Below are 23,961 nucleotides of genomic sequence, written 5' to 3' on the forward strand. Positions count from 1 at the left end.
ACATATAACTGTTTAGATCCTATAAAAATGAGTCATACTGTATAAACTGTATATTTTGTATATTTTTGTACTATTTTGTATAAATGGTATAAATACAACTGTCAAACAAATGCAGTAGATTAAAGAAACAAATTAGTGGAGTTGACGTAGCAGAAAATGGAAATACTCAAGTAAAGTGCATGCAGGCTATGTTAAATTTGGACTTATGTACAGTGCATGAGTAAATTAACTTAGTCACATTGCACCTCTATATTAAAGAAAATAGAATAAACACAAGCTTTAAAGCAAGAAATTAAATAAACAGAGTGATTTTATGTATAAAAGTAAGGAGAGAAGTGATTTAAATGGTGATGTAGAATCTGCTGGGCCAGACTGCTGATTTTCAGAGTTGGGAGACCCTAACAGCAAAAATCCAGTCTCCATTTTGTCTCAAAAGTAGGACAGAAACAGTAAGAAGAACTTGCCTGAGGATCTCCGCATGCTCTCTAGTTCACAGGGGACCAGAAATTCAGCAATTTAGCTAATGTATGTGACTCAGGTTTCCTGAGGGAAGGGAACAAGTCCATCACTGGTATGGGATAGGATGACGCCTTTTAATCACTTCTGACAAGTAAATGGGCGTGGAATGCATCAGGGAAAGTTCTGCCCTTCTGCTGGTCATATATTTGAAATGGTGCCATTTTTCTTTGCAGTTCTTTCTCTAGTACTATTCCTGACCTACTGTTCTGCCCAAAGGCTCAGAAACACAGGCTGTGAGTATTTAATTACTTTGGGAAGTTTGATTGTAATGCAGACACCGTTTTATTCATGCAGCTTTTTCCATAGTGGTTAAAACTTTTCTGTTCACTTTTGTTGAGTTCTGTTTCTGTAGCCTACTGAAGCAGAATGTGCAAGTATAATTATTATCATCAACGCTTAATGATAATTAATTATGAAAAGGTCAAAACCAACTATTGTCTGCGTAACCAAAGCCTGGCATAGCTAATATTCCTCCATTATTCATCAAAAATGATTAAAAACACATCAGTTTTGCACTGGGTGACATGTTCCTTCAGTACAATGAATGTGGGCACAGTGGCTTGTTGAATCAGTCCCACATACACACCAGCCTGCTGCTATAATGCAATCTTTGCATCATACGAAATGGAAAAGGGAAAGTTTCATGTTCAATGTTTACAACCTGTGGACGTTCCAACACCACTGGATTAGTCAGGACAGTTACTGATGTCTGATTACAGAGTTTGTCATGTGAGTGTTAAAAATACTGTGTGCTGAAATATCCTATAGTAATAAATCCCATACATTCAGTATGACATTACAATATATCCATTAAATTCAATATAGCACTACAATACATCCATTAAACTCAATAAAGCACAATACATCCATACATTCACCCTTAAACCTCGTTCACCCTTAAAAGACGCTGTTCCGTCTACGGGACGGGACGGATGTTAGGAGGTAGCCACACGTTCTTCTGAATGTTTTAAACACCAACCCTTAAACATATATATTCATGCCGTACATCGTTGGAAAGCTTAGATTGTCCTGATTCATTCAAGACCACTCACGACTTATATGGTTGCTCACAGCCGTGATAGTATTAGCGGTTAGCTCGGCTAGCCACTCAGCTAAAGTAAGAAAAGCTATAATGCTACATACCTTCAAAGTCTTCCCTTTATCCACAACGATCATCTTATGACTCAGGACTTTTTGTACAGCTCGCCAAGTATCCATTCTTGTGAGATATGAAATCCGTTTCCATAAAACCGAAATACTTTCCTCAATATGTCCATGTATTTAGTCTAACACGTAACGTAATGACACAAATAACAAACCATGTACGGTCCGTTTACGTCATTTCCTGACCTGCACGTCCATCTCAGAGTACACGTGACTAGATGTTTACGACCGTGAGCCTCTCCTGCTTCTGACGACACCATACACAAGCCAATCGGTGTTTAGGATTAGGCAGTACCATAGACTGTATGGGCAGTACATGTATCCAAAGCCAATGAGGACATGTGACCAACGACAGACGACATGGCTTTGATTGACAGCTGTTCCAGCCTATGGAAATATTCGGTGAAATGAAGTTGATAACCTTTTAGCCAATAGTCTAAGGTTTCCGACGGTGTATGACACTAAGCTATCAGGTTTGACTGTCCATAAACAAACTCCAAGCGTAACCGGCGTGCGCCCGGTGCGTAAAAGAGTTGAACTTTGAAAGAGTTTCTTATACACAGTCTATGGTATGGTTGAACCATATATCATTACGCACTCGGCATTTTGGTACACGGTTGGCTCTTCTTCGACTTGACATATGACAGATAGATAGATAGATAGATAGATAGACAGTTAGTTAGTTAGTTAGTTGTCAGATAGTTAGTCAGTCAGTAAGATAGATAGATAGATGGATAGATGGATGGATGGATGGATAGATAGATAGATAGATAAATAGATAGATAGATAGATATGGCCAAACAAAAAAAAAAGGTTATATATAATAATAATAATATGGTGTCAGCTTTCATTAGAGACCAATATTTTGATTGTAGGCAAAGGGGTTGTGAAGTTATAGGTGTTTGATTGCGGTTATACAGCTTTGGTAACCAAGTGTCCATTTGGAGTCTCCAAAAAGGACCTGAGGAAAACGCATGGAGATACCTGTTGAAAAATAACTCTGAAAAATTCATCTTTTGGTCTTTTGACTCCAAATTTGGACTGCATGAAGCCAAGACCTGTGGCTGTGGCCTCATTGTGTCTACATCCTGCTGAGACACATACATTATTGTGCATAAAGACACTCTGTAGGAACAAGGTGTCAGAATCTCCCAGTCATAATTACAATTTTGATGTTGACATAAATGCTACTAAAAAAGTTGGAAATCAGTAATTACAGTAACTCCAATATGGCACGAACACCAAATGTGTATTCATTTATGTTAGTAAATAGTTCCCAGAAATGCACTAAGTCCTTTTTGAATATGATTTTCGATTTGTGACATTTCAGTAGCAACAATGGAGGCTTGCAGCTAAGAGCGCCACACAGGGAAGGTACTTTTCTTTTCATGGAATTTATAGACAATAAGAAAAAATGTAGAATAAAACAAACCAAAATGTTTGAAACAGTACATTTGCATTTGCATGAACATTCTATCTCATTTAAGTGCAATAAACTCTGGGAATCTTAAGGCTACAATCTTAAATATCCTGTGCAGGCGTTACATTTTTGCAGGTATTTTCAAGCATCTTTATTTGAATTTGTACCCTCATCTCTAGTTTTCAGCTTCCACACTGCTGATGGTGAACTGACCTTCTCATCTTTATTGATGAGGCCCAAAAGGGTCATGTCATCCGCAAACTTTAGGCCATCTGACAGACAGGAAGCAAGAGATGCAATTATTTGGTGCACGGGGAATAGAGTGCACACACATCTCTCTCAAGACAGGTGGGGTCATGGTTTACACAGGAAGCTTAATAATATCCACCAGCAGATTTATGAATGATGGTCATCTGGGAAATTTTCTGGGAGGTTTTCCTACTAGTGGACTATCCATGATGATAGCGCTCAATTCCCAGCTACTGTATATTCCATACACAATATCCTGACCGTGGAGTCAGATTACTGGAGAGTTCAGACAAATGATAAGCCCATGTTGACACAGTGGACACTTCACCCTGTGGGTTGACTGCAGGGGGTCAAGGAGCGAGGATGAGATACATTCGAGATAAGACAGTGCCGAGAGGCGAGGACTTCATTAAACACTGGGGTCAGTGTCACCGGCCTGGTGAGCTTCCTCAGCACAAGAAATGATTCATGATTACAGTGAAGTAGGATGTCACTTAGAGAAAAAAACACTCTCTGTATGGTTAAATGTCACTGTGACTTTTAACTGTGTTAAAACAATCATCCATACGCTTTTATATCTGTAATATTTCTGTGCCTTAAGGTTATGTGAAAGAAACTGGTATTAGTTCATCATTTTAATCCTCAGGTGTGTTTGTGTGTATATTGACTGGATACCACCGAGGCTAATAACAGCAGTGTGGGAAGTCTCATGCCTCAATGTATGAGGCTCAGCAAAGACAGAAACCTCTTGTGCAACTCATGCTGGTTGAGAGAGGATTAACAGTATAATCACTTCCAAAATACATTGAAGGAGTCATTATTTCCTTCTCTTATCTTTTAGTAACTTCTGTAAATGTAACTTCTGTAAATGTAACTCTTTTATTAAGTTTCATAATAAAAGACTGGTTCATCTTCACCTTTGTTTTCATAAAACAAAACATGGCCAGTTGTCCCTCATATATCATGCTGCTGAATAAATAACTGTCTAGTTATTTGTTTTTATTTTACATACTTTATGTATTTATTGTCAGCTGTTTAGTGAACCCTTCTGTTCATTTTGTATGTTCTTACTATCAATTGTTTCTTTTGTATTTTGTTAAATCATGTTTTATATATTAGTTTAGTTTAGTTTTTTGATTGCAGGTCCGCTCTATAAGCCTGCAGCTTCTTGACCTCTCCTGTCACATGGTTTTATGCTGTTGTATACACTCACTGAGCACTTTATTAAGAACACCTCTGCCATCTAATGCAATCCAATACCACAGTTCTGCCATAAATACTATTTTTATGAAGTTTTTATGAAGCATTTTCAGTTTTTGTTGACAGGTGATCATTCTACTTTATGCCCATTATTGAGGTCGTTGTGGGTGGTGGTTTACTGAAGCGCATAATATGGAAAAGTGTTCCTAATATTTTGTCCACTCCGTTAACAAATATGTATGTATAAGCTTCCCAAAAATAGAATTTATGGCAGAGCTGTTGTGGTGGATTGCATCAGATTGCACAGGTGTTACTAATAAAGTGCTCGTGAGTGTGTATGTGCAAATAAAAAACTGAACTAATGAAGTCATGACAGCACACTGTTTTTACGCACATGATAAATGGAGAAAAGGCTCAGACTGACAGCCTACTGCCCAAAAACTGTTGCAGATACATTTTTTACAGTTCACACAATACACAGTTGTGCTCAGCTTTTCAATGCAAAAAAGAGGTGCAGTGTGTTTAAGATTTAAGAGTTTTACAACAACATATGTAACATGTTATTTTCCATTTTGTATTACATTTGAAATTGATACAACTCTTTTATGACTTAATAAACTGCACTACTTTATGATCTTTATGAGTTCAGTTGGTCCTTGGACAAAAAAATTGAAACCTGTCTGGAATATTATAATAAAGAAAGTGAAAGCCAAAGTATATTACAATGTTATCTGGCCCTAAATAGAGATTATGAATTGGCAGGATATCTCTGTACTGCCAGAGACAGAAAGCAGAGACAGATCTGAGCCAAGTACAGGCTCAGTGACCACAATCTAGCAGTTGAAAAAGGGCGATATAAAATCATAGCAACCAAAACAAAACAGAATATGTGGTCACTGTTCAACAGGTGGGGCTGAGACAGACGTGCACTTACTCCTACAATGTAAAACATTAAACTGAGTAACATTTACCTTAACAAGTTCAACTCTAAAATTTCTGATTTCAAAAAAAAAAAGAAAAAAGAAATACTCAGAGGAGAAGAAGACAGGGCCTATCTTGCTTCCCAATATATGAATGACTTACACACACACACACACACACACATACACACAGACAGACATGGTGGTGCTGACTGTTAGTCAGATTCATTTGGTAGTGTATACATTATAATAGATAGCAATTAGGCCTAATTATTCAACCAATAACATCAATTACCACACACAAAATGAACATACTTTCTGGGGAGTTCACAACTCTGTAACACACTCGACACTCAGATGCGGTGGCCAGCCGTGATCGTATAGTGGTTAGTACTCTGCGTTGTGGCCGCAGCAACCCCGGTTCGAATCCGGGTCACGGCAGCCTGTTTTGACACAGACAGGTTCCCCATAATCCAAAGAAGTCACTATTCCTTCAACATCAACTTGACCTTGAGTTCAATTAAAGAAGATAACTGACAGACTAAACTTAAAGTGCTTTCATTAATACTCGTCAAATGCAGGCAGCTATTCCCTCATCTACAGAGCACCCTAGTTTTCACCTTATTGCTGAAGAAACATAGGTCTTTCCTTTCCGTTTTCTTTTCACATTTATTGGCCAAATACTGAAATACACAACGCACACAGATACTACGAGGATGCAGAAAACCATCACACAAAGCAGACAGTAGAACAAAAGCATGAATCTCACAGGATAGCATAAAGGCAAAGAGAGAACAGACAAATGGCTAAATACATTTTTTTTTTAAAGATCACGTGTTCAGAAGTTAGCTCTGAGTGTGGAAAGTTTTATCATTTTTCATGTAGCTCAAGGAATTCAAGATACTTTTCATTTCTGCAAGGACGGGCAGCAAACGATGTGGGGATTTAGAAAGTGTGCGTTTGTGGATAAAAATGTTTAGCAATCAAATAAAAAATGACATTGTATGGAAAGAAACCCACAATCGTGTCGTATAAAACGAGGAATACACTATTTCTGGTGATTACAAGTGTACAGATAATCTGCATAGGAATTAACATGATAAATACAATGTAGGGTTTTAAAAGTTCAAAACTATTATTAGGCAGGCCCGTGGTCCTTGCTGCTCTTCTTAATAGTAACTATAGCAACCCATAGTGATATATTTGGCATCACTACGTCACTCCAAATTCAGGTTACATATTGGGGTATTATCAGCTGTGACGAGACAGGTGTTAAATAGCCAGCCGTGATCGTATAGTGGTTAGTACTCTGCGTTGTGGCCGCAGCAACCCCGGTTCGAATCCGGGTCACGGCAGCTTATTTTAAAGGACACAGTTACTTACACCCTGAGATCATATGAATGGTAGTGATACACCCATGTCAAGGCAAATCTAGCTACTGATACTGGAGGATAAGCGGTTTGGCAAATGAATGAATGAATGAATGAATTGTCCGCAGCAGTCGAACAATATAGCTTCATAGTAGCGGGAAACTGCAAGTGTGCACAAGCTTCCCTTTTTTGTTTCCACAGATATAAATTTAAAGTTTTATGTATTTTTAAATGATTGTATTCTATATCATCTGAAATCTTATTATTAACATTTTCTTTATGTTGTGTGTTCATGGCTGGATTTACCTTATCTGGGAAAGTGCCAAGGAGCCTCTGAGCAGAAAGGGCACGCAATTTTTTTTTCTAATGGTCAATTATGTCAGAAACCTAGTATGTCCAAAACAAAGTTACAAGGTCTCCGTCTGATAGCAGTGTTATCCAACCACAATAAAATAAAAGTTGTTTGAGGGACATGAGCTTTAGTGCCCAGGGGCTCCTGGGGGTAGTAATGTAGGCTTGTGTGTTCTGTAATTATTAGCACTTTGAGTTTTGAGTTTCACAATGCATGAAAAGTGCGTTAAAAGTGTAATTATTATTATTATTATTATTATTATTATTATTATTATTATTATCATAATCATTATTATCATTGTTATTATTATTATTATTATTATCATCATTATTATTATTACTATTATTATTATTATTATTATTATCTCAATGTAATTTGATTCATATTGCGGAATGCGGGTGGGGAGCAGGTGGGGAGGGAAAGAATAAGGCTGTGGTCTCGGTAACCTGACGTCTCGCGTTACTAACCCGCCAAGTCCCGTGTAAGGAAACAAACCAGGAAACGAATGGCGGAAATATTATAGATCCACCTCACGCTTTCAGCTGACAACTTTTTTTTTCTAGGACAGTTCCGTCTTTTTCCCACCCTGAATGGAGAGGCCAGGCGAGCAAACAACACAGTCTTCAGCTAAAAACGGAGGACGGATTTAAAGAAACGATGTCGTCGCGTTTAATTGGCTGGCAGGATGTGGTGTGAAGTGAGAGGACGGAGAGCCAGCACATTATCCAGCTGAGAAGAGTCCTGTCACCGGTTTGTTTCACCTTTACGTCTGCATATTACTCTCATTAACCCTTTAATGTGATGCGACAAAATATAAAGGGAAAAATAAGCACTAAAGCCTCAAAAATGGCAAATCAGACACTGTGTGAGATGAAGGGAAGACAGCAGATTTTTACAGAGACATCAGCAACCATATGGACATCTTGGTAGCAAGTGTCTCCTAGTTTGATCAACTGGAATGGATTAAGATAGCCTCTAGCCTATAAACAATCAATCAAATAGTTAAAAATGAATACGAACAATAAATAACTGGTTTCTATTAATCATCAGGCAAATAAATAAATCCCTGGTAACGTTAGATGTGTCAATAACTGGCCAACCTGTCCACAATATGTCTATAAATTTGAATGATATTGGAAAATATGTGTGTGAATGTAAGTTTCTTGTCAATATCAGACTTAAATTCACATCTTCTATGTGAATTCTATTCTTCTATATTATGTCTAGACGCGAGGCACTGCCAACATTCATCTTTCATTTCAATTTTCTGGACGTGAAGTTTAAAACAATGACAAAACCAGACAAGCAGGTTCTGACAAATGTTCCCGGCCTGCTATGTTCTGTACTTATTGGCAGACTTGATACAGTGATTGTGGGTTTGACACAAAAGACAGAAAATACCTGTTTCAGGTATGTTGTCAAAGATTGTTATAGGTACGGTTCAAAGTGTGTGGACGGACACCCTACTCAAGGTTTGGTGTGGCTCAGTCATTTATAAGTCATATTAGACATTGGTGTGTAGGGCTGCAACTCATAGGCTGATTATTTTGTCCATTCATCATTTACTCATTTACTAGTGAAATATTTTTAAATAATGGTTGAAAAATGGTATTCAGTATTTCTCAGAGCCGACATTGATGTCTTTCAGTTTGTCTGACAAATAGTCTGAAACCAGAGTAGGCATTTCTGGCACTACTTCACCTGTTTCCAAAGTGTGTGGAGAAGGAAAGACATAAACAGTCCAAAACAGAAAAACTTCACTTTAAAGATGTCTAAAAAAACATTCTGCATTTTTGCTTGAAAAATGACAGAAATTAGCAGCTGATTATCAAAATAGTTCAATTTTCTTTTGATCCACTAATAGATGAATTGACTAATCATTGCAGCTCTGTTTGTGTGCTTCTAACTATGTGGGATCAGTTTTGGAAGTCTTCTTTCTTGTTTCAACATGACAGTGCCCCCATGCATAAAGTCTTAAAGGAATTATTTTCCTAGTTTGGAATGGAGAAACTTGATTTGTCAATACTGAGCCCTGAGCTCTGCCCCTTTTTGCCTTATCACCCAAAATCATTGTGGTGGGGTGGGAGTAAATCCCTGCTGTCAGCTTCCTAAATCTTGTGGAAAGACTTTCTAGAAGAGATGAGGCTGTTAGAGCAGCAGATTAACGCCTATGATTTGGAAATTAGATCTTCAACAACTACATAAGTATGTATTATTTGGGGGTGAGTTAAGATCTGATGAACAAATACTTACTACTGCACACTAACTCCTCTATCTACGACTCCTCGTTTGCAGACATATGGCCGAGCTCCTCAGCTAGCCAAGGGAGACAACGCAACAAGACAACACTAGCATAATGTTCCTGAAAACATCTTTCACCTCCCTGATTGTGGGGGTGTTTGTTGTGTACGTGCTGCACACCTGCTGGGTGATGTATGGGATAGTGTACACCAAACCCTGCGACAACCCCAAAGGTGGCAATTGTATAACACCCTTCCTGGCAGGAAACCCTAAACTGCAGGTCAGTGATGTGAAATATGATATGATATGGTGTTCACTTGTCTCTATGGGTGGTTGGGTTTGATTTGATCGTGATATTGTGTGCCTAACAGATCGTGTTACACATCTCCCTCCATGAGGAAATTGTAGGAATGTATCAGTGTCTATAATATCTCTCTCTGTCTATCAGTTGAGTATCTACACTGCACTGCGGCCCAACGCTGAGGGAGGACATACTCTGATCCACAAGGAGGAAGACTTTGATGTCAACAGCAAGTTTGAGAAGTTAGTGGGATTATTGCTTTGTAGTAAATAAGTAATGGAAATGGAAAAAAAGCAGAAAATTAATTGTTTCTGTTATCAGATCTGATTGGTTAAGTCAGATTCGAGGTTTTAAAATAACTCATTGACTCTGAACTTACAGTTTATTACTGACATAACCACACACTTATTCAGATTTAAACATCAAAAATACATTGCTGATCATTTCTTAATTATATGAGAATGTCATAACAGTCGTACTGCCTACATTTATTTAATTGTTACAAAGTGAGGTAAACACTTAAACACTTACAATGCAGGCAATCATTAGTGTGATGCATGCATAAGATCAACATAATCATACATTTTATTCATACAGAGCTTTTAAAGGCACTCAAAGACGCTTTAGAACTGTAAACAAGTTAGACACAACAACATCAGAACAGCAGGAAAGACACAGTGTTAAAGTAGGAAACAACTTTAGTAAAAGATAATAAAGGACCACAAATATAAGACTTATTCTGATATACAGTATATACTTTCAAAACTAACCATTTCACACAGGGCCACAGTATATAAAAACTGCGTGTCACAGTAATCCAGGTTAGGTTTGTAATGACAAAAGACACAGCATGGCTAAACCCTCCAGCAGTGTGTTTGATGCCGTTTCTTTGTTTCTTCCAGGATAATCAATGTCTCTCTCCCTAAGAAGACCCGTAACAATGGAACCTTATATGCACTAATATTTGTCCACCAAGCTGGCGTCACTCCATGGCAGGACCCACGACAGGTCCACTCGGTAGCTCAGCTCACCACGTACATGGTCCCTAAACTGCCTGAGATCTCTCTGATATCCAGCGAGGATCAAACACAGGTAAGTGTGTTGAAAATGAACAAGTTTTCAGATATTACACAGGAACAAGCTGCTTGAGAGGCCCACAGTGTGATCTTAGTAAATCTTCTAAAAAGGCTCAGAGTATAATGACGTCAACAAAATAATGATAATGATTTATTTTCTATATGTACTTGTCAGGGTCAGAAAGACGAGGCCCAGCAGAAGAAACAGCGTGATGGTAATTCAGCTGCTGGAACCTCCTCCACAACCGATCACCCAGTTTCCCACTGGCGCACCCGCCTCACGCTCAACATCGTCGGCGATCACTTCCTGTTTGACAGAGAATACCTGCCCAGTGACGTCCACAGATACCTGAGAGTGTAAGAGAGTGGACACACGCAGACACACACTGCTGATCTGGATGTGTTTTTGGTGATAATTTAAGATGGGGACTTGATCAGAGGATTTTTATTTGTCTTGCGTTTCAGATTCCAAAATGGTAAGAAGATGGTGTATCTACCTCTGCTGTTTGTTGATGAGCTCAGCAACCGGGTCAAAGACCTTGTGGTAAGCTTTCGATTTAAAAAAAAAAATTATGTAACATCCTGGAATTCATAGATTCCCTACGGCAGATTTTTTAAAAAGGACTGTTTTTTTCTGAGTATTCATTTTTCACCGGAATTCGTTTAGAGGAAGAGTGCAAACAGTTATACAATAACCCTATGATGCAGCACTGCCATGATGACCCAGGCACTTGTTGATTTGTTTCCAGTTACCTGAGCTGTGAATTGTCTCCTGCCTTAGAATAATTTCAAGCCTAACCCAGTCTCAGCTGAATAGCACAGAGATGCAGTGATAAGTTAAAGTTAGATTTTTTTAGACAGCCAAAGAAATAGAATGAGGGATATCAATGTGTGTCTAAATAAGTATATTAGAAGCTCAGTATGGAAAAAAATGTAGTTTTTGTTTGCGTTTGTAGGAGATTAATGGTACCTCCATGGAGCTTCCTTTGACCATCTCTTATGACTCGATCTCTCTGGGAAGACTGCGATTCTGGATCCACATGCAAGATGCCGTTTACTCTCTTCAGCAGTTTGGTATGTCTCTCTCTCTCTCTCTCTCTCTCTCTCTCTCTCTCTCTCTCTCTCTCTCTCTCTCTCTCTCTCTCTCTCTCTGTCTCTGTCTCTGTCTCTCTCTGTCTCTGTCTCTGTCTCACCTACACACTTAAAACACAGTTATGTCCAGGAGCCATCTACTCCTAATATCTCATATCCATCTATGTCCCTATGTGTGCTGCAGGTTTTACAGAGAAGGATGCTGATGAGATTAAAGGGATCTTTGTGGATACCAACCTGTACTTCCTGGCTTTGACTTTCTTTGTAGCCGCCTTCCATGTAAGTCTTACTGCAAAGCCACATAATACAGTGTAATCAGTTATTATCAGTAAGTGATGAGTCCACACACCGTCTGCTTTCAGTAATGTGTGTGTAAAAAGCTGCTAGGCACTTACATGTTACTTCATGCACCTTACTTCAGGCACTTGCAAAAAAAAAAAAAAAAACATCTGTCGTGTCTGTCACATTTTGCAGCTCCTCTTTGACTTCCTGGCCTTCAAGAATGACATCAGTTTCTGGAAACAGAAGAAAAGCATGGTGGGAATGTCGAGCAAAGCAGGTGGGCAACTTAAGAGTTCACAGCTTTACTTTCTGCTGACATGTTACTTTAAAATTGTTTTGATTATTATTGTTTTGTTTGCACTTATTTTTGTTTACAATTTTGCCTTTCTTTTTTATTGTCTACCTTTTTAATATATTCAGTAATTTTCTTATATTTGGCTTGTTTTGCTCTTTCATGTTTTATTGATTGTTTTTTAAATTGTTTGTTTCATTTTTATGTGAACCCCAGGAAGACTAGCGACCACTTTGTGGAAGCTAATGGGAACCTAAATGAAGAATAATGAATAAACATGTTGTAATCTGCCCTCTAATACACCATTCAAACAATGCAAGACGTAATATTGGAAAGCAGATGGCAAAGTTGGAAAAGCTTGAGTGGAGATTCACCTGCACACTATATGTTTAATTTAAGATTAAATAGACCATGAACAATACAGCATGTAAAACGTGCAAGTGAATCTACAAGAAGTCAGGCATCAGTGTGTTGAGGCATAATCTTTGAATCCGGACTACTGGGGTGGGGCCAGATGTCACACTGTGCTTCCTTCTGTTCAGTTTTTGGATTTATAAACAACAGCAGTAGAGTAAGAGGCACGCTGCATGTTTGCTGACAGGTAGTGAAAAGAACCATGTGCAAAATACTGCTGTGGAATATTTCACCTACAGCAGTGTAAGCAGACCACATGGTGCGACATTTACTGTACTTAATATCCTGAATGGTTCTCTAATTGTTAAATGTGGAAAATTACAGAAATGCTTTGGTTTCCTGTTTGATGAAACGATATCTAGAGAAAATCTGATTCTCTTCTGGACCAAATAATTCACCAGAATCAGAATCAGTAACCTTAAAAGAGGCAGTATCTAGACAATATCTCATTTTATATATGTGTGTGTTTTGTCTTCCAGTGCTGTGGCGGTGTTTCAGCACCATAGTGATTTTCCTCTATCTGTTTGACGAGCAGACCAGCCTGCTTGTCCTCATACCTGCTGGCATCGGCTCTATCATTGAAGTAAGAACAAATAACACCTGAAACACACACAAAAGATCTCTGAAGTACACATAAACACACAGGCACACATGTATTTATTCACCCTTATATATATAATAAAGGCTTTTGTAATATCTGTGAAAAGATAAAAATAAAACTTATTTTTACCACATGTTCCCTCATTTTAAACTGATGTAATGCCATTTTTAAAAACTTGAATTTGGAAATATTTTCAATCATATGTTTAGATATGATCATAGAACCCAGATTGAGTCTAATAATTAACTCTGACTCACTGTCTTTGATTAATGTATGATATTCTATGTGGATGGTTTATTGTTGCAGGTATGGAAAGTGAAGAAGGCTTTTAAGATTCAGGTATTCTGGAAAGGAGGCAAACCAACATTCCTGGTATGTATTTGCCTGGCATTTATTTTAACCACACAATAGTCTGAGTATTGAGTATTTGTTGATGGTAAATGAATTGATGTGTGGACCATCAGCACAGTTTCCCCTCTTGCTGCATGGCTTCCTATCAGTAGATTTTATTCATTTTGTCTGCCTGCAGCTGTCATAAAGCTGTCTCCTAAATAACTGTGGGTTGAAATTAAAGTGCAGAGCAGATAGCTGGAGGCACACTCACATTTTGAGGCCATGATAAATGAATAAAGTAAACAAATGTGATGATGCAGTAGTGCAGAAAGTACACCATATTCAAGATGGATACAGTGATGTTATTATGGGTTTAAGAGGATAATGCTACAATGAAGAAGTACTGTCTGTGTCTGCAGCTTTTATACTATGAGGAAATGTGTGCCTAATGTAAATCTGCATGTGTTTTTCTCTTCTGTAAAACAGTTTGGCAAACTAGATGAATCAGAGAGGAGAACAGAAGAGTACGATACTCTGGTGAGACACACGCACTCACACACAGACACTTAACACTTAACACTTAACAGAGCAGCTGTGGTGACACTTGCACAGTTTCTATTTTATACTTACTTTCCACAACAATCAAGAATATAATACGAGAACAGAAGCATTTGCTAGTGACACCACTAAACTGCAAAGATGAGAAATGATCACAATAGCATTTTTTACCCAAGCTTGACATCTTAATGTTAGCTGTAATTGCAACACTCAGGGCAGCGTTATAGTACATAACTAATTCTTTGAGGGGTTAATTCACCCAAATCACAAACACGTAATTTATCTTTGCTCTAATGGTATCTAAATGTGAGTTTTAAGTGTTCCACTGAAATAGTTGTACTATTTTTCATGGGGCATTTATAATCTCTGCTTGAGCTATAGCAGGCACCAAATCGAGATTATATCGTTAAGTTCATTCATGTTCATTCATGTCATTCATGTGTTTGCTGTGCTTCTCTGTAGGCTATGAAGTATCTGTCATTCCTCCTGTACCCACTCTGTATTGGAGGTGCCGTGTATGCTCTAATTTACCTACGATACAAGAGGTAGGGGGCTCTGTGTGTGTTCATAACAAGCACAACACTTACTACACGATTATTAATAATGTGATACAGTTGTCATGAGTTTTCTATGTATTACTTATTTTGACTGACTTTTCTCTTCATGTTTTAGTTGGTACTCGTGGTTGATCAACAGTTTGGTGAACGGTAAGCTGTAACACTATAGATAAAACATATTTTACTGAATATATGAACCAATGCATTGTTAGCTGTAGTAAATCAGTACCTCTGTGACTCTGCCAACATAATCCTAATAATCTCTATAAATTCATCTCATTTTGACTTTATAGGTGTTTATGCATTCGGCTTCCTCTTCATGCTTCCCCAACTTTTTGTCAACTATAAGGTCAGTTCATAGAAGCTCTGTTCAAATAGAAACAACTAGATTAGATTTCAGTTTTTTATTATTTCAACCTTTCACTAACTTATTCTGCTTTGTTCTTCATTCAACAGCTGAAGTCTGTGGCCCACCTGCCCTGGAAAGCTTTTATGTACAAGGTGAGGACACACAGCAGCTCCAGCTATTCAGTTAGTTTAAAGAGTGCTCATGAACAAGTAGCAACAAATGAATGATGTTTTGGATTCAGATATGTGTTGTTTCATTGATACAGATTGATCAGTCACTAAATGTGGTGCTCTGTCACAGGTGATTTATGGACAGATACATCTATCAGCCAGCTAGATACCTCACTAAAAGCTCTCTTAAGTCTCACAGAACATTTATCAGCATTATTTTCCAATATTAAATAAATAGTTTTAGTTAAGTCACCTTCACTGAATCTACGTTAGTTATTATTATCTTTTTAAATGGACAGATTAATATTCATTTATTGTTTGCAGGCATTCAACACCTTCATTGACGACGTGTTTGCCTTCATCATCACAATGCCAACGTCCCACAGACTGGCCTGTTTCAGAGATGATGTGGTGTTTCTCATTTACCTCTACCAGAGATGGTACACACACACACACACACACACACAGGCATGCAAATAATGCTAATTACCTGAAGTTACAGCAAAATAAACCCAACACTTTGCTTCTCTCTTCCTTCTTCTTCAGGCTCTACCCAGTGGACAAGACAAGAGTGAATGAATATGGGGTTTCTTACGATGAAAAACCCAAAGGAAAGACTCACGAGGACTAGAGAGGAAAGATGAGCTTCCGTGATTTGGTGTCTGCTGGCTTTGTCTTCAGTCCGCTGGTCTTCATTGATTTCATCTCGTATCAGCTGAGCTGCTTTAATCGTCCTGAGGCACCAGGAAAAAATGTTGTTGTTTCTGGTCGGTTAATTGTAAATTGACCAGACGCATTCTTCTGGTTTTTCCACTTTTTTTAAAATCCCGTCCCATAGTGCAAAGTGTTTTGAAAGGTCAACATCTGCTCATCTGCTTTTTGCAGTCTGGAGAGGTCTTTTTGTTTTTGACTGGACCAGAGGATCAGTATGATCAATCTGTAATATTTTTCAAACAGATGCAGCAACCTGGAAAAACTTGGTTGGTGTGAAATGGCTGGACAGCACCGTGGTAATTACCTGAGTTTAAAAGGCACTGCTGAGTTTTGGTATGAAAGAATACACTGACGACTACAGTAACTCTACCATAATAAATATTGGTGGCAGCTTTGAGCATTGTCTGCCATAAATTCCACTCTTCCTGTTTTTCAGACATTATGTTTATCCACAAAAAGTCACATTCCTTATCTGTTGGAACAGCTCCATCCGGTTAATATCACTGACAGCCTATTTTAGCCTTGACTTCCAGCTTTGGGTGTTTGCAAATTGTGCTACGCTGCAGGAGTAAGGAGGAAATTGGATGAGACTCCTGTTTTAAGCTGAAATCATTTCTTGAGAAGCACTGTAAATATTGTACTTTCAGCATATTAACTGCAATGTCAGAAATTATTATCATTTTAAACATTTGTGTTTACAAATTAACTGACAGAGTACATTTTGAGAATGGCCTGGTTCAGACCACTTTGAGAAACTAATTTCTAAATGCATATATCTAGCAGTTGCAAAACAAGAGCTGCTTGGTACATCTGAGAGAGTTGTTTGTTTTACAATTGCCCAATATCACACAAGCTTGCTTTCATGTCAAAGGGCAACTGAAGATGTCTGTGTGACCGCAGAGGGCTAAAAATACTGTGCATTTCAAAAATATAGAACTGTATCCACTAAAGATAGGTTAAATTACCTTGAACAAAGGGCTTGGGCAGATGTGAGCTGGCCACATGTGTTAGCTTTTTCAGACACTTCTATTCATATTATTCAATAAGTGTGAAATCTGATATGCTGATTTTAAACAGATAATTACAGTAACGCCCATATAATAGACACATTTTGGCAGTGCTGAAACACAAGTGAATGCTTTATTTGCTCAGTTAAATATTCTTGATGCAGAATTTGAAATAATGTGAAATTGTGTTTTGTTTTTTTTATTATGGCTAAAAAGGCAGTTAACAATTGACCTGTTATAGAACATATCAATATGTAGATATTTCAAAATGTGTAACGTAAGGTAATTCTAGAACAAATTTCAGAATGAAAGATCCTGTTTAAATTACCTGTTAAAAGTGGGAAGAGAGGCTTAAAATTGATGACAATTTGTGTCATAAATTTCAAATGAATCGCTTTGCTTTAAGAATTTCAGTAATGAATAATCTTAATTTGAATAATGGCCTATCCACATATAACGGCTGCAGCACAGATTAGTTGCCATGGTGACTGTATGAATTGCCTCATCATTCCGGAATCTTGAATTTGAAAGTTGTAGAATCTGTTGTGTTGAATTTGAAAGTTCTAGAATATATTCAGTTGAACAGTCTGAGCGTCCGGTTGCGTCTACACATTAAATAATGCTGAGTTTTACTTCACTGTGACACAGAAGGGTACCACTGAAAGCCACACTGTCCTTTCCATCCATTCGAGTTTTGTGGTCTTACCTGCTTAAGTATTTTGTTCAAATATCTGGGCCAAGAAAATATATTAGTGCCAAATGTGAGAATGACTCTTTGAACTGTTTATGAGCTTTGTTGTGTTCACCATAAATGATCCATTTGATGCTTTTAAATACACTGACGGTCTGGGAGGGTCAACTGTAAATTTAAGACTTGAAGAAAGTATTACTTGCATCTGACTTCACACATTTGTCACATTTTGATTGTTGTGTTTGTGATATGTTTTAGTTCGTGTTCAGATATCAAGATACATTAGGTCTGTCCACAAAGGTCAGTGCAGGTTTTCTATTCCAGTTAAATGCAGCCAGCAGAGATTTGCCAGAAATATGCCTTGAAATGGTTTTACTTATTGTAATGTTTGTGATTTTGATGAAATAAGATGAAATAAAATTGACTGACTGAACACATGAATGGCAGTGATTTTTAAAACGTCCAGATATTTGTCTTCAGTACAAATTTTCAGGTTTTACTTCAGGTGATAATAGCAGCAGGGCTCAAACAAAGCATGCATATAGACTTAAAAGTCACTATTCTGAAAACGTATGTTACCCAGGGTTTCCCACAATACTTAACAGCTTGGGCAGCCGCCTATGCAGCATACGCGTGTCGCTAGGGCTGGGCAATTGATTGAAAAATAATCAAAACCGACATATAGAAACTCTCATCAACTTGATCTTGCTCATGTCAATTAATCGTGGTGTTCACTGTTGCCATGACAGTAAAGGTTGTGTGTCTTTTTTTTTTAATGAACTTTGTTTATTGTTTTTTAATACACAAATTAATAATAATAAAGTGCATGTGAATGACAGCATCATATAAAAGCTAAAGAGAGAGAAGAAACACAGCGACCTGCAACATAATACAAAAAAAAAAGCTTGGCCATATTTCACATATTACAGTAAACTCGGTAACCTCACTTTTCAGGTCACAGTAGAAATAAATAAATAAATGACAAAAGGTAAATAAGGTTGCATATCTTTAAGGAATTTGAAAACTTGTCTCCAGTGATCATTTTAACCCAAACCATGATCTTTTCATAGTCCTAATCAAGTAAACTAGACATTAACCACAGTGTCACACCTTAAAACATCATTATTTTCACTCCCTAAAGATACTCATGTGCGAAAATATCTCAAAATATCGTGTGAGGGCAGCAATCGCCCAGCTCTACCTGTACATATATATATATATATATATATATAGTTCATTCCACATTTCTTTGTTTATACTCTAAACCTTACCCCCCCCCCCCCCCCCCACACACACACACCTGTCTCACTGCTCCCCACCACCTTAACATGCACTATATTCAGATCTTTTGTACAGTATTAATTAATAAATTAATTCATACTTGTCTAATGAGAAGAAATGTGGGTGAGTTTTCTGTATTATAATTTATAATATTGTGTTGTGCTGTGTTGTGCTGTAACTGATCTAAAAGCAAATAATTTTGTCTCTCTCACACACACACACACACACACACACACACACACACACACACTAATAATAATAACAATAAGTAATAAATAGTAATAAAGTGTGTTTATGAATTTGCAAAAAAAACACTTGAAAAAAAGAAAAAGTTATAAAACTAATAAACATTTCCGGGTGCTTATTGTAGTAGCAAGGCTTTTGTTTGTGTGTAATTTTGATTGATTTGACAATCGCTTCATTCACTCCTTCATTCACTCATTATGGGCGACGTCTGTCGTCATTTTGTGTGCGTACTGACGTCACATACACGCAATTCGACGCAAGGTATATATTCCAAGTTCCCGCCCTCCTCCTTCCCTTTCCACTACAGGAAGTTGACGTGCCTAAGGTGCTCGGTTCTTCACCCGAAGCTAAGGCCTGCAATCCGGCGACTAGCACCGTTAAATTTAGGCATCCAACGCCACAAATATAAAATCCAACATCTACAATGGCCTCCGTGTCCGAGCTCGCCTGCATTTACTCTGCTCTGATCCTCCACGACGATGAAGTTACCGTCACCGTAAGTACCCCACTTTACCCGCTCACAGTCCGGCTAACGCTGGTCTAATTTACGCCCCAGAGCACTGTTCTGATCGGAGAATCCCTGCCTAGCAAAGATAAAGAAACTGGGTGGTGTGTTGGTGAAATACGATACTATAATATCTCTAAAAATGTATGTTGAGGTGTGTATATGTCAAAATAATCCTATCTGCCGGCTAAAATGGCGGCATGCTAGTTGCTAACGTTAGGCCACGTTGCTGTCAACGGGGCAACAAGTGTTTGTATTATCACATTCTTGAATTAAACTTATGGTGTGATTTCAGGGTTTGTAACTGATCTCGTGTGTTGAATCATTCAAGCAAATACAAGTCTTAACATCCGCTATTCACTTAGTGACAGGTGCTAGCTTAAACAGCATCTCAGTCCAGCCTTAAGTACTCAGAAATTGTAACTTACCACCCTGTAAACTTAAGGACATAACTTCTTCACATTATCTGTTCTGCTGTTGAAATTAAGTTATCACAGTGGACCAGTTGGTTGTCTCCTGTTCCCCAGACAACTGGGTACACGTGGGTACGCGACATCAGGGCTCAGCATCCTACACAATATAGACACTTTACTACACTTACATCACTAGTTGGGCAGCAACATACACTTTCATTCACTAGAAATGAATGTTTCCTTGAAATTACATACTCTTATTTGTCCCAGTGGGGAAATTTACATTTTTGCTGCAGGTGGATATCATAAACATAAGCAGCATCTATAGAAAGAATAAAGAACAATAAATAAGTAGTTCAGCATTAAAAAGACAGTAGAAAATGTTGTTTAAAAAGTTACATGTACAAAAGTAGAATTTGTGTTGAATAAGATACTTTATAACTGTTAATTGATTCCTATGAATTGCAAGTGGGGGACATTTCATTAAATAAATGGAGCAACAACGGATTGTAAAGTAGTAACAGGAACACTCAGCTCATTAAAGAATATTAATATCTTTTCCATCCCTGTCATAGTTTTTGGTGCATTGGTAATGTCTTTGAGTACTATTCCAAGATCAATAAAGTGTTTTCCTAATAAAATGTGTGCTCTGTGTCTGTAGGAGGACAAGCTGAATGCTCTGATCAAGGCTGCTGGAGTCACTGTGGAGCCCTTCTGGCCAAGTCTCTTTGCCAAGGTGAGCTGTCAACACACTCGTTTATCAACACGTGATACACAAACTGCTCTTAAATCTGATATTATGAGTCAAGTTGTGAAATTTCACAAGGGATGCTACACATGCAAAGTTTATAACCTAGAGGGTTTTTTTTTTTTTTGGAATAGCCTCTTATGCTCCTGGAGTCTTTGGAGTCAGGTTTCAGTTAGTGAGCTGTGCTGATTTTGTCCAAAGATTAGAAGTGCTGTATTTGGGTTTACCTTTTTTGACATTTGTGGTTCAGCAGGCGTTTAACAATAACATTTTGGATGCTTTATTAACAGTAAAATTTGGCTCTAGATGAGCAGAATCATGTCTGAATGTGATGTAGCAGCGTTGTACTTATTGGAGCTCGTTATGGGGCTGTGTAAGTGTTAGACATCAGCTTATTGTGAACTGAGAAGTTAAAACATTAGGATGCAACACATGGAGTGTTTATACCTTCTGACAAAAACGGCTGAAACACAGGTGGTACATTTAATTTAAAGAAGCAGTTTGCAAATGGTCTGTGTAGAGTATTTTATTATTGTAGTAGACAGTGTTTCTTACCTGAGTGTTTTACTCAGGTACTATTGGCTGACATTACTGCGACAGTGTTACTGAAGCAGTTTTCTCAATGAATCCTATCAGCACAGACCTCATCTTCAGAAGAGCTTAATTTACACTAGTACAATGTTATGTCCTAAGTGATCCAGGTCTGTGCATCTGTCTTCAGAGCAAGAATTTAATATGTGAAAGTTGTAATGCTGACATGAATGTTTGTTGTAGGCTCTGTCCAGCATTGACATCGGCAGCCTGATCTGCAACGTTGGAGCCGGAGGTGGAGCCCCCGCTGGTGGAGCCCCAGCTGCTGCTGCTGCTGCTGGTGGAGACGCCCCAGGTAAATGGACACATATCTAATTTGGTTGAACGAGTTTTTAGAGGAACTTGATTGGGACACTGGGGAAATTGATCATTGTTTGTGTCACATTTAAATGTAAAAAGGATATACTTGACTGATTACAGGCAGCAAAAAGTTTTTGTAGGTGTGAGCTGAATCATTTTTTTTTTTTTTTTACTTGACATGTTAGGGCTTTGATAGCAAATTCCTCATGGTTAAAATGGTGTAAAATAGCTTGACTGTGAAAATCTTCAAAATGTGTTAACCATAAACCATCTTGTTTGCCCCTACAGCCAAGGAGGAGGAGAAGAAAGAGGAGAAGAAGGAAGAGTCCGAGGAGTCTGATGACGACATGGGCTTTGGCCTCTTTGATTAAAACGGCTGTTTTTCTAAGAAAACACAATAAAAATACAAAAATAAAAGTACAGCTTGACTTGTCTTTTTTTCTTATTGTTCTCCCCTTTGATACTTATCACCTTTCATTTAAAACTATAATCAGCTATGTCTCAGCTGAAGTAGATATAACTACTCCAGCAACAGACTTTGGGACATTAAACTGAAAGTGGCTGATACATCTCTAAAATGTATATTATATTGAAATTCAGTGAACATCAGCTGAGTACCATTGTGGTGGGTGAATGACAGATTGTGGTGGGGCACACACACTAATAAGAATAGAGTAGAAATTGGGTGAAGGGTTAAGTGTTGTAGAACAAGGGACAACGGTCTTAAAACAGCACATTAGTTCTCGTGTAGTGAAATTGACTTGTACACTGAACTATTGGTTTAATAAAAAATAATATTTTAAGACATATTAGCCTGTTAAACACCGAAGAGTGCACCATTCTTTGGGTTTGTCTCTTGTGTCTAGACTTTTTAATCCATATTTGAAACATCCTCTCCGAATAAGACACTTTTATTCTTTCTTTTATTTATTTATTTTTTTTTACCAAAAACGGAAAACTGAATCCAGTTTTTAGCTGCTTTGTTAAAAAACGGGGTACTTCTAACAGGGTTGCTGCAATACAATTGTCTTCCACAATATTGGAGTCAATAGGTGATGGCGCTATTTCGACGCTCTGTGGAAAAGTGGAGTGTAAACGCTCTTTCTGCTTGTCAAAATGTATTTTCATATTAAATTTAGATCGATTTACCTCTGACCGGTGTAATTTTGTAGGCGTCAACAGATATTTACTATCTCCTGTAACGCTATGAACGTGAATTAATAACTGTCTCGGGGTGCTTTGAAAGCAGCGATGAAATGTGTAGTAGAGACTTTAGTTCCTGGAAGCTAAGGTTAAAATAAGGTTCCCATATTCACTTGTTAAATGATTTACCATTAGATTGCTGGTAGCTTCAACGCTTACAAATATGTGCTAAAATACTGGTAGTTCTCTGCCGTTTTTCTGCGCATTATCCCTTTAAATTCCCATCCCTCGCCCTTGTGCTATCACAGGTTTCCGTAGTGTAGTGGTTATCACGTTCGCCTCACACGCGAAAGGTCCCCGGTTCGAAACCGGGCGGAAACACATTTTTAACTTCTCAGTGTCAAACATGTACATACGCGTACAGAGATTGTCTTGTGGCACCTTTAGGAACATTACATTTACATTCATTTACAATGGATTTACTTTAACTTTAATAATAATCACCACTTACTTCATGTTAAAGCCCTGCCTTTAACCACAGACCTAAAACTCTTTCTGACACAGCTTTTACCCCCAATTGCACAATCCGCCCTAATCAACAAGTCTTAATTCTTAAATTAGTAGCCTATGATAGGACCCTGGGCTTCTGCAAATAACCAAATGTCAAATGTGAAACAAATACACTCTTAGCAGTAAACTGACGTCTTGGTGTGTGACATTTCCTTTCATTTAATAGCCAGTTTATGTGCCTTTGTATCAGCATTTTATCTCCTCTATTCACTCATTTTGACCTTGAATCAATGTCTTTAATGCTAACTAATCTATAACAGCAACCAAGTTTAGTAGACAACCTAAATAGTCC

General features: G+C 37.9%; 2 protein-coding genes and 3 non-coding genes across 5 annotated transcripts; all 5 read left to right on the top strand.

Annotated features, from left to right (window-relative positions):
- The first annotated feature begins 5,841 nt into the window (after positions 1–5,841).
- trnah-gug (transfer RNA histidin (anticodon GUG)) lies at positions 5,842–5,913 on the top strand. The gene has a single exon. It is a non-coding gene; the product is annotated as a tRNA-His (tRNA).
- Positions 5,914–6,755: 842 nt separating this feature from the next.
- trnah-gug (transfer RNA histidin (anticodon GUG)) lies at positions 6,756–6,827 on the top strand. Its single transcript has one exon. It is a non-coding gene; the product is annotated as a tRNA-His (tRNA).
- Positions 6,828–7,684: 857 nt separating this feature from the next.
- On the top strand, positions 7,685–18,307 carry clptm1l (CLPTM1 like). The gene is made up of 18 exons (XM_053334525.1): positions 7,685–7,944; positions 9,490–9,715; positions 9,884–9,978; positions 10,639–10,828; positions 10,988–11,169; positions 11,278–11,356; positions 11,769–11,886; positions 12,089–12,183; positions 12,379–12,463; positions 13,372–13,475; positions 13,800–13,865; positions 14,313–14,363; positions 14,847–14,929; positions 15,057–15,091; positions 15,235–15,290; positions 15,398–15,442; positions 15,785–15,900; positions 16,007–18,307. Exons 2-18 carry the CDS (start codon positions 9,551–9,553, stop codon positions 16,089–16,091), a joined length of 1,650 nt encoding a protein of 549 aa, XP_053190500.1. The 5' UTR covers positions 7,685–7,944; positions 9,490–9,550; the 3' UTR covers positions 16,092–18,307.
- A 1,381-nt stretch (positions 18,308–19,688) lies between these two features.
- rplp1 (ribosomal protein, large, P1) lies at positions 19,689–22,376 on the top strand. The gene is made up of 4 exons (XM_053334235.1): positions 19,689–19,895; positions 20,979–21,053; positions 21,840–21,951; positions 22,245–22,376. Exons 1-4 carry the CDS (start codon positions 19,824–19,826, stop codon positions 22,325–22,327), a joined length of 342 nt encoding a protein of 113 aa, XP_053190210.1. The 5' UTR covers positions 19,689–19,823; the 3' UTR covers positions 22,328–22,376.
- Positions 22,377–23,407: 1,031 nt separating this feature from the next.
- trnav-cac (transfer RNA valine (anticodon CAC)) lies at positions 23,408–23,480 on the top strand. The gene has a single exon. It is a non-coding gene; the product is annotated as a tRNA-Val (tRNA).
- Positions 23,481–23,961: the final 481 nt, after the last annotated feature.

Source organism: Scomber japonicus, chromosome 15 (genome assembly GCF_027409825.1).
Source record: "Scomber japonicus isolate fScoJap1 chromosome 15, fScoJap1.pri, whole genome shotgun sequence".
In the NCBI taxonomy this organism is placed as follows: Eukaryota; Metazoa; Chordata; class Actinopteri; order Scombriformes; family Scombridae; genus Scomber; species Scomber japonicus.